This window comes from Silene latifolia, chromosome 1, assembly GCF_048544455.1.
Source record: "Silene latifolia isolate original U9 population chromosome 1, ASM4854445v1, whole genome shotgun sequence".
NCBI classification, from domain to species: Eukaryota; Viridiplantae; Streptophyta; class Magnoliopsida; order Caryophyllales; family Caryophyllaceae; genus Silene; species Silene latifolia.
This window is the reverse complement of record NC_133526.1, coordinates 27,599,842-27,611,064: the sequence shown is the minus strand read 5'-3', so window position 1 is coordinate 27,611,064 and position 11,223 is coordinate 27,599,842. Positions and strand designations below refer to the sequence as shown.

The window sequence follows — 11,223 nt, the reverse complement described above, 5'->3', positions numbered from 1 at the left end:
TTAGGGTTTTGATTTAGGAAATTGAATTTTAGGTTTTGGGTGTTTGTATGAGTGAGAGAACAAAATGAATGACCGAGATTATGAAAGCATTTTACTTTGGGCATATGTTAAATGTGGGGTAATATTGTCCAATAATTTGTTTTTTTCACCTGAGTTGGTATTTGGGAGCAAATTCTTGCCTGACTTGAAGTTAAGAGAGTAATTTTAGCATTTTGTTTTAAAAGAGAGTAATTTTAGCAAAACGTATTTCATAAGAGAGCAATATCTAATCTAATTTCCTCTAAAATATAGTCTCATGGTCCAAGCGGCCAACTATTCAAAAGTCAAACACACAATTTCATTTAATTTTCAAAATGCTCTATTTAATTAAACCTTTCCTTGGACCCCAATCTTCGCAAAAATCTCTACTACAAGTCTTTTCCCTCCATTCAATTCGCCATTTCGCCTCCTTCTACTACTTCCCAGTTCCCATTACCACCAACCCAAATGGACCCCACAGCCGCCTTCCGGGTAAATAAGGCGGAATTTCGGCATTGCCTTACCAAAGTGCTTGAGACGAAGCTGTTTTATACTCAGGCGTTTAAGATTTATGGCGGTGTTGCGGGTTTCTACGATTATGGCCCTCCTTTATTACCGCCTTCCGGGTAAATCAAATGTTCTCCGGTTCTGGCACCAGGTACGGAGTTGAATAATGCCGAGACGGTTATTTTATTGGTTAAACACTCATTTATTACCAAGACAGTCTTATATAGGGATGGCAATGGGTAGGGCCTGGATAGGGTCCGCCTAGACCCGGACCCGACCCGAGATTTTCCCTTTGGACCCGTACCCGACCCAGACCCGCAAGGGTCTAAAATTTGAGGACCCATACCCGGGACCCATGGGTAAGGGTAGAGGTGCAGTCTCACCCATGGTCCGAGTTTAGACTTTAGAACAAAATTAACAACTATAGGGTCTATGATATTAAAAAAAAATCATACTACTTTAACATTATGAGTTTATTAATCTGTCGTTAATGGTGGTTGTCGGTCATGCATTTATTAGAGAGGTGGTTCTTGGGTCGCGTATCGAGTCTTTGTGGTGATGGTTTTCTTGTGTCGGTGGTGGAGTGGTGGTATTGTCGGAAGAGTTTGGTTGAGTTTATCACTTTATGGGATGAGGAAGAGAAAGAGGCTTGATTGGGTTTTATAGTCTGCAAAGGTATGAATTCGGAAAAGTTGTAATTTTTTTTTTTTTCTTTAATAAAGGGTCTAAGGGTCGAGTATGGGTCTCATAACTTAGACCCGGACCCGGACCCGAAATATTTTCTTAAGACCCATACCCGACCCATACCCATTGGGTCTGAAAAAATGAGACCCATACCCGACCCATTAGGGTCCGACCCTCAGGGTTTGGGTCGGGTCCCCGACCCACTGCCATCCCTAGTCTTATACTATCCTTTTAGTTTAGTTTAGTTACTACTTTAGATTCCGCGCAATAAATACGCTGTATTTATAGAGTTACTAATATAGAATATAGACTCCTGTAATATATGCACATTATTTATAGGGTTTTACTTGTATTATTTATAGAATTTAAATTGATAATTCACTTTTTTTCATGTTTCTCCTTTATATATTTTGATTAGAGAATAAATAAAAATTTAAATCGTAAGAAGCAATAAAATGAGTACTCCCTCTTATTCACTATATTCTTTTTATTTTCTTTTTTCACAAGAAATAAAAAAGTGATTTTGGACTACACAAAAGACACTACCCATATGCCATTGAATTTGGACCACACAAATCAACCCAAAAAAGGAAATAGGAAAGAAAACCCGAATAACCGAATAAGGAAATAGGGAAGAAAAACCTAAATAGGAGGGAGTATTTTTTTTGATTTTTTTGTTTTTGTTTTTGTTTTTTTACCCGAAAAATTAATGATGTTAATTTACAAGTATTTACTAATAAGATATTTTTTAGCTGTAAATTTTATCATAAAAAGAATGAATTTGAACAAATATTTACTAATACCATATTTTTTAGCCTCTAACTTCTTATCATAAAAATCAATAAATTTTTATCAATGAGTTCTTTAAAAAATAATTTCCTTATCCTAAAAAGATAGGAGATAAATTTGTTTAGAATGTGAAATATTAAATGTTATAAATATTTAAATATAAAATATTATATACATTTATAACTTATCATGTCCACATCTATAGTATATGTTAAAAATATCAAAAACTATTTTAGGAAATATGTTTTAGACGGGAAAAGTTGGAGTTTCGCCTATTCCTTTAGGGGTTTTTCTAACGTCTGCTCTAAGGGCACACATTAAGAAGACATAAAAGGAAAGATTCTCAGGATAATTTCATGATAAACTTAGAGATGAACTCATTATTGCCATTTGTAATGAAATTATCCTGAGAATCTTTCCTTATATGACTTCTTAATGTGTGCCCTTAGGACACATGTTAGAGAAACCCTAGTTTAGTTAATTTTGGTTGTGAATGTTATTTTTTGTGCATGTAGTTGTATTCATTGCTGAATTGTTGTGAATTAATGCTTGTATTTTCCGGATTATGAATTCGGATACTGTTGCTTTTTTCGTGTTGAATTTTGAAGAAGTATTGTTTACTGTTAAATCATATAACGGGCCTGGGCCGCACTCCAATGGAGGAGAGAGAGTCTGCTTCATAAGGTCGAGGAGGTTCCACTCTAAAACCAATTGACAATAGAGGAAGTAGCCCGCCCTCGCCTTATATAGTGGAATACTCTTCTCTTCTCTAATTCTCCAATGTGAGATCCTTACATGTGTAACTCATAATTCATATACGCTGGAGCTTTATTCTTAACATTTACCGAGTTGAGAACTTGGTGTGAGTGTATTCCCTACCACGTTTTTTTTAATTGTTGAATTGTTTACGGAGTTGAGAACTTTATAAAATTGGCGCGATTGTATTCTGAAACACGTTGTTGAATTGTTTGTGGAGTTGAAAACTTAGTTTTCATGGTACCAGATTTGCTATGAATACGCCCTAATGCGTGTCATAGGTATTTTCAATTCGACATGATAAAATTCACTCTTAATGATTGACGTTTGTAGGATACCTGAGCGAATCCGGTAACCCAGGTTTAAATTGCATAGGTAATTATATCTTGGAACTACATTGTCGAAGTGTGAATTGAGAGAATCCAGTATCCAAGTGTGCATTCTTGTATTTTGAGTTGGGGTTACAGTTTCGTTTGGCTAGATATATGAACTTGATTAAACCATAATGGATATGTCTGATTTGCGTCGTACTAGATCGTAACTCATTTGTTTACTACTCGCATTTGTGTATGTGTTCATTGGTGCTTCGTTAGTGGAATATTATAACGGAATTAAGTTTTTAACTAGTATACCACTTGGGCCATGTATGGGCGCATTGCTTATAAAAGACTAACTTTTTAGCGACAACTCGTAAATAAACAAGAGTATGTAATAACTTTGTTAATAATGGATGATGGATGATTTAAAAGTTACTCTGACTTTTCAGGAAGAATAAAGTACATTATCTCAGGAAGATTACATATACACCCTTTGTTATTATATGATTTATCTTATGTACTCAGTTTTTAATCCTGTTATAGCATGTGGCTACTCAGTAGTTGTGTTACTTGTGTAGTTCTCAACAATCTTTCTTGTAAGTATGATAATCATTAACTGTGTGCAACTGAGAAGAATTTTTGAGACTCCGAGCGTGTAATATTGTGTAAAAAAGGAAGGCATTGAGAGAAGAGAGGTGAAACATATTTCGGAATTTTTTCTTCCAAATTCCGCTATCTAGAGATGTGAAATACGTACTAAAAGTTAATACATTCCTAAATTAGGTAATGTATTAATATTGATGTAATTTAATCTAGGGAGAAACTATTTGTCGTAGGCTAACACGTTCTTTACATAAGCTAGTTTCTTTTAGTGATTTCTTGGTTAGAACAGACTGTAGAGTAAATGGATTTTTAATGTATACATCTAAGATGTTTAGTATTGCAAAGTGGAACTGCTATAAGTCCTGTCTTGGCTTTGTGAGAGCTTTGTTTTTACTTTTGAGGTCTTTTTTATGCGTCTATTTTGTATGATGTAAAGTTGTGATTTGATTTGAGATGTTTGAAGGAAACATAGAGATTTAAAGTATGTTCGAGTTATGAGCCGAGGGTCGTTAGTCATGTCTGATAATTTGTTCATTGAGTGTATCAGCATTTTGTTCTCGAAGAAAACATGTTGGAAGTGGATTGCCCCTGTGTGACACCAGAAGTTGTGCTAAAGGCATCAGGACATGTGGACAAGTTTACCGACCTTATGGTTAAGGATGAGAAGACGGGTACATGTTATCGTGCAGACCACTTACTCAAGGATTTCTGCAGTGAGAAACTTGAGAAGGACTTAAGTCTGTCTTCAGAAAAAGCAGCTGAACTTAAACATGTGATGGCTGTACTGGATGAGTTTTCGGCTGAGGAGTTGGGGATAAAGATAAAGGAATATGGCATAACTGCACCTGACACCAAAAACCCTTTGTCTGATCCTTATCCCTTCAATTTGATGTTCCAGACCTCAATCGGTCCTTCTGGTTTGATTCCGGGGTATGTTTGCCACTCTCTTTATGTCCCAGGCTTTTGGCCTTAAGCTGTTCAGATATCTAGCCCATCTTTTTTTTTTTTTGAATTATTAACATAATCTTTTGCTGACTACATGTTCTTTCGATGATGTTGATTATAGTTATATGAGGCCAGAGACAGCACAAGGTATTTTTGTCAACTTCAAGGATTTGTACTACTACAATGGCCAAAAGCTTCCTTTTGCTGCCGCACAAGTTGGTCAAGCATTTAGAAATGAGGTTCGTAATTTCTCAGTATTTTACATCCTAGGCTCTTCCTCTCTAGAACATCTTTTCATTCTGCATATATTATGTGTATGATGTTGCTAATAATGGTTTTCACGAGGGTCATGTCGATCTTTAATGAAGCCCTGTCTTCTTCCCATTACACGCTTGTTTCCTTACATGCTAAGCTCTGTAAAGCCCCTCAAGAAAGGGTATTATTGCTAAAAAATCTCCTTTGAAATACAAATTTGTTTCCAAAGATAGCCTCCTGTGTGAAGTGCGCCCTTTCATCTCACAACTTGCATCATGGCACCATGGACCATTGTCTCCTTTGTGCGCTTCATGCTTTTCAAATCCAAGCTGGATGTTTAAGCATTTAAATCTAGTTGATTCCAGAGTAGAGAAATCATCAGTGCATTACAGTTTTTACATTTTTAGTTCACATATATTGCCTTTCTGATCTCACATTTGTTTTTGCTATTTTTCAGATATCTCCACGCCAAGGTCTTCTCAGAGTCCGTGAGTTTACTTTGGCAGAAATAGAACATTTTGTAGATCCCAATGACAAGTCTCATCCTAAATTTCCAGAAGTTGCACATTTAGAGTTTCTGATGTTTCCAAGGGAGCGTCAGGTATCTGCCCAATCTGCAAAGAAGATGAACCTCGGCGAGGCCGTCTCAAAGGTTGGTTTACTTAATTTACTTTTTGGATTTTTCAACGGTGTATCCTGGTGTTTTTCCGAATTCTTACATGTACCCGTGGTTTTTAATGCTCAGTTACTACGCCCCAAACTCCATGAAACTTTTTTCAACCTAAATAGTCAAATTCGCTTCTTTTGAATATTATGTTTAGACACTTGTAAATTGTAATTGATTGCTTATCCACAGTCCACGAAGGCATCAAAGAATCATCTTTGACTCAGAATAACCTTATTTACTTACAAAATCTAATCAAATTAATCTACTCCGTATTATGGTACTTAGGTTAAAGGAATTATTCTGTGAGTTTTAGGGAACATAGGCATATGAAATATGATAGAAACTATAAAATAGAAGGTTACAAGATAAAAAAATCCCATCAATTTTTTTAAATGTTTTTTAAAATGTTATTAACAATCTGTAAATGGTTCTTAGTTCAGTGACACCAGTTATAGACACACAAATTTAACCTCCTTATTTCATTCATTCTAACTTGCTGCATTCATCTATATTCAGGGTACTGTTAACAATGAGACTTTGGGTTATTTCATTGGGAGAGTGTACCTTTTCCTCACAAGCCTGGGTATTGACAGAGAACGGTTGCGGTTTCGCCAACATCTTGCAAATGAGATGGCTCATTATGCAGCAGACTGTTGGGATGCTGAAATTGAATGCACTTATGGGTGGATTGAATGTGTTGGCATTGCTGATAGATCTGCATATGATTTACGTGCCCACACGGTAATATTTTGGTTGCAGTTGTCCACTATTTAGTCCATATTATTAAATCTTGATATTAGTCGCAGTCTCCGCTGTTGCTCATTATGCATTTTATTGTTGCAAGTTACATCATCTTGTTCTTTATGATGATTTGAATATTCACTTGTGGTTTTGTTTCTGTGCTATGTAGGATAAAAGCGGCGCAGAGCTTGTAGCTCATGAAAGATACGCGGAACCAAGAGAAGTGGAGGTAATTATTACCTAAATGTCCCACCTCTCTCTATTTCTTTGTTTCTAGAGCTCTCATGTTTAATGTTAACTGTAACGGTGTGCATGTATGTTTGTTCTGTTCTTCCAGAAAGTTATGGTAACTCCTGTGAAAAAGGAGCTTGGTCTTGCATTCAAGGGTCATCAAAAGATGATAGCTGAAGCGTTAGAGGTAACTTAAAACATTTTTCTGTAGGATACTAAATTTATGTTCATTTGTTGCCACTTCACGTCACACAGCCTTTCAGAATATCTCGTGTTTGCTATTTTGCCACACTGTTAATGACTTCTGACAAGTTTGTTAGGGTTAGCAATGAGTCCTATAGTCCTACACAATGCTGCGTTGACGACTCTGTGTGATCGAGCTCTTTTTTTTAAAAGTTACAATATCTGTTTGTATGCAGGCAATGGATGAGAAAGAAGCCATGGAAATGAAGGCCAATTTGGAGTCGAAGGGTGAAGTAGAATTCAAAATCTGTACTCTTGAAAGAAATGTGACAATAACCGACAAGATGGTAAGCATAGCGAAGGTGATCAAGAAAGAACATCAGAGGACATTTACGCCATCAGTTATTGAGCCATCTTTTGGTATTGGTCGGATCATTTACTGTCTATATGAGCATTCTTTCTACACAAGGCCAAGCAAAGCTGGTGATGAGCAGTTGAACGTCTTTCGTTTTCCTCCTTTGGTGGCGCCCATCAAATGTACCGTCTTTCCTCTGGTTCAGAATAAGCAGTATGAGCAAGTTGCAGAAGGGATCACAAAATCATTGATTGCTGCTGGTATCTCCTGTAAACGTGATAGTACAGGTGAGCACAGAGGTTTTGTATGAAGTTTTTTCTCATCTACATGAGATAAAGCTTCTGTAGTTTGAAAATAAGCGTATATTTGATTCATGACTTGTCTTCCTGATTATGTTCGTAATTTCCCACTTTGCCTAGCTGATAAACATTTTATAAGCTCTGCCATCAATATTTATTATATAGTCTGTTAATTTTATCAGAAGTTAATAGCTATTCCCTCTTCATTCACACAGTGTACATTTCTACATTAGTCTGTCTCAGCCATTTGTTTACGTTTCCTTTTTAGGCACGTTTTAGGTGGATAATTCACACATAATTGTTGCATGTATGAGATACTGCCCGCCATATCTTTGCTGTTATCTGTAAATAGCTAATCCGTCTTAACTTATGCAGGCACATCGATTGGCAAGCGGTATGCTAGAACTGATGAACTCGGTGTACCTTTCGCTATCACAGTTGACTCGACATCATCAGTCACAGTAAGGGAAAGGGACAGTAAGCAACAGATACGCGTTAGCATTGGCAAGGTTGTATCCGTTATAAAAGAGGTGACTGACGGTCTGAGCACATGGGAGGATTTGCAGTGGAGATACAGTCATTCATGGATCGTACAGTTTTTCTGCCAGTGTTATTCCTTCCTGAGAAATACAATCATTTAGTCAGACAAATGGTACTCCGTATCAATCTAAAACGCAAAACGCATGGTTAAATAATTTTGTACATTGTATACAGTATACACATTGCATGTGTATTTTCAGTTTCTCAATCTTATATATACTATGAACACGATTGTACCTCAGAATTTCTTTCTTGATTGAGCAAGCTACTTATATTGGTTGATTCTTGATGTGGTATGATATCTGAAAAAAGCTTTCTTTAGCAAAAGTTTTTTTTGTTTTCTTTAGCCTGAACATTCTTTAGAAGAAGATGAACAGTAGCCTAATAAACTCAGGCATTGTTCTGTTATCTGCTGGTTTCGTCTCTGAATGTCGGCTTGGTGGCGTCTAATCTGTTTCAAAATCGCTGTTCATCTGCTTCTGTCATGAGCAGGTTTTTCCATGAGAAATCCTTTATTTATATTTCCATAAATTCTCTTATGAGACCGTCTTATGAGAATAATTCTGTCATGGGAATGACTTATATGATGAGTAATAAGTTTTACAGGATTAATTTGAAAGGAACATGATCAAGTGCCATATCAGAAATGGAAAGCTCCTGTCAGCATGGCAAAGTTGACTGAGCTTGTCCGGAACATATGTTAAGGATAGGCGGGAAGAAGGCGTTAAATATTCCAGCCCTGGTGGGTGGCTAAAGCAACAAGCTACTTGCAGGCTGCAGCTGCCATGCACGACATTCCCATGTAGCAGTGAAAATAATGCCAAATCTTGAGGTTAATGTATGTTCTTATATATCTTAACATACATCTCAATTGTACTAGTATTAAAGTTTAATCATCTGAAATTTTGATTTTGACAAAATCTAACCGAAGTTACTGGATATATGTTTATAGCGTTTATTACAAATAATTACGGAATTTGGTATAGATCATCATCGAAACTTACACTTCATAATCTATAGCTAAGTGTGAATTATATACAAGAATTTCACTTGGTTTTGCATGTGATTTTTTTACACAAGGATTCTCCTTGTAGAAGCAATACAGTACATATGTTTTACCAGTCATTCGATGCATTTCTCAGCATATTTTTCATTTTGAGAGCATATTTTGCATTGGATCAGATTGACCTCACTTTATCATCAGAGCCAAGTTAGAGAAAATATTGATAGGAAGTTATGATACATTGGAAGTCAGATAAACTGAGGCAGCCAAGAGAACAACCATAAATTTGCATATACTTACTAGAAGCACATTGTCCATCAACTCACATACATAGTTGGTGACTCACAATAAAGTAGCCTAAGTGATTTTACATTGTAAATTGTTCTCACTTGCCAGGGACAAAGTTGGTGGCGTACGCCCAAGCATTGTTAGCGACAGGGTCAGCAAGATGGTCGTATAGGTTCTCGACGGGTCCCTTGCCAGTAACAATGGCCTGAACAAAGAATCCGAACATGGAGAACATAGCCAACCTTCCGTTCTTGATTTCCTTTACCTTCAACTCTGCGAAGGCCTCTGGATCCTCTGCGAGCCCAAGTGGGTCGAATGCTCCTCCTGGGTAAAGCTGGTCAAGTCCTTCACCCAATGGGCCTCCACCAACACGGTATCCTTCAACCGCTCCCATGAGAACAACCTGGCAGGCCCAGATGGCTAGAATGCTCTGAGCATGAACCAGGTTTGGATTGCCAAGGTAGTCGAGACCGCCCTCTTGGAATATTTGAGAACCTGCCTTGAACCAGACCGCTTCCCCGAATTTGACCCCGTTCTTAGCCAGGAGCTCGGGGAAAACACACCCGAGGGCCCCAAGCATGGCCCACCTGCAGTGGATCACTTCAAGCTCACGGTTCTTGGCGAATGTCTCTGGGTCAGCTGAGAGTCCAGCAGTGTCCCAGCCGTAATCACCTGGGAATTCACCAGTAAGGTATGATGGGGTTTGCTCTGAGAATGGGCCCAAGTACTTGGGACGGTCTGGACCGTACCTGCAGTTTTATTTCAGAAGTTTATTTTTGAGTCAAACTACATATATGCTTTGAAAAAAGTTTTCATTTCCAATTATATTCCAAAAATTCACTGTTTTTACGTTTTGGTTACATAGAATGGAGTAAAGCAAAATGACATACTAAATTGGTTGCGCTTTTTCATTATGGGTCATTCAAAATGCTTCTGTGTGTTGTTTACGCATGTGTAAGACTGTAAGGTTGTGTACATCTGACCCCTGTAGCATTCATTAGTGAAATGTTTAAGGCACCGAGTTAACTTTATTATGATTGTTTATCGTTTAAATCAGAGAAGACGTAAAATTTAGTTCAAAAAGCAAGCTAATGTAATATGTAAACTATAGTACTCCATTAGACAAGACTCTGTGGTTTAGTATGATAAGAATGAAGCCTTTCAGAATAGCAGTTCCTGCTGAAGTTCAGCTGTGAAATGTTTTTTTTTTGGGTGTAAAGGGAGCCACCCACAAGGGCATTTTGTTGTTGACGGGATTTGAACCCAGGTCATGAACACCACCTCTCATGACTTTATCAACCAACTAAGCTAGCTGAGTAATACTTTCTACAATTTGGCTATGAAATATGAATAGGAAAAATTGAGAAACAAACCAGATGCTTTCAGGAGCACTCTTGATAGTACGGCGCATGGAAACGCGGCCACCATTACCACCGACCTTACGAACGAGTTCGTTCTGAGGCTTCAAGATGGTCTGCCCAGCAAATCCAGATTGTTGGATGGTGGAGGTGGCCATGCCTTCCTTTCTTTTATGAGTTTCTTCTTCTTCTGCTGCTGTATTATGACTGTTTACTGTATTTGTTTGTGCTTATTTTTTTTGAAGATAGAAGGGTGTGCTTATAAGTGTAGTTTATGGGTGATGTTGTGGATGAGCATTATACATTTCAGCTTATTCTTATTGGTTATCATCTTTGTGGTGGATTTTCCTCCTGATTTTTAAGGGATAATTGATAAGTAAAGGTTGGTTTGCCGCCATGTAGGATTCCCAAAGATTTTGTAAAACATACGGGCCAGGTCGGGTCAGGCCGTACTTGGCTAGGGCGCCCCAGAATTGGCCCGAGCTAGGGGACGAGTCGACATGGATTGGGCCAGATCTGATGGGGCTGGACTCGAAACTGGCCCGGTCGGGTCTAAGAGTGTGTCTGGACGGGCCGGGTTGGATTTCAACGAGCTGGGTCGGGCCATTAACGGGTCAGCTGGCCCGGGTAAGAATTGACCCCAGGGGTCGGCCCTGATGTTTGACTAGGGTTAGTAGCTCGAGT

General features: G+C 37.9%; 2 protein-coding genes across 2 annotated transcripts; one reads left to right on the top strand and one right to left on the bottom strand.

Moving 5' to 3' along the window:
• The first annotated feature begins 366 nt into the window (after window positions 1–366).
• On the top strand, window positions 367–8,174 carry LOC141601850 (glycine--tRNA ligase, mitochondrial 1-like). Its single transcript, XM_074422158.1, is given in 10 exon segments — window positions 367–633; window positions 635–676; window positions 4,222–4,604; window positions 4,741–4,858; window positions 5,332–5,526; window positions 6,058–6,282; window positions 6,452–6,511; window positions 6,620–6,700; window positions 6,933–7,338; window positions 7,726–8,174. Coding segments are annotated over 10 exon segments (1,923 nt in total). The 5' UTR covers window positions 367–486; the 3' UTR covers window positions 7,992–8,174.
• Window positions 8,175–9,101: 927 nt separating this feature from the next.
• Window positions 9,102–10,929, bottom strand: LOC141601854 (chlorophyll a-b binding protein 5, chloroplastic-like). The gene is made up of 2 exons (XM_074422161.1): window positions 10,555–10,929; window positions 9,102–9,930 (listed from the first exon to the last, which is right to left on the bottom strand). Exons 1-2 carry the CDS (start codon window positions 10,695–10,697, stop codon window positions 9,279–9,281), a joined length of 795 nt encoding a protein of 264 aa, XP_074278262.1. The 5' UTR covers window positions 10,698–10,929; the 3' UTR covers window positions 9,102–9,278.
• Window positions 10,930–11,223: the final 294 nt, after the last annotated feature.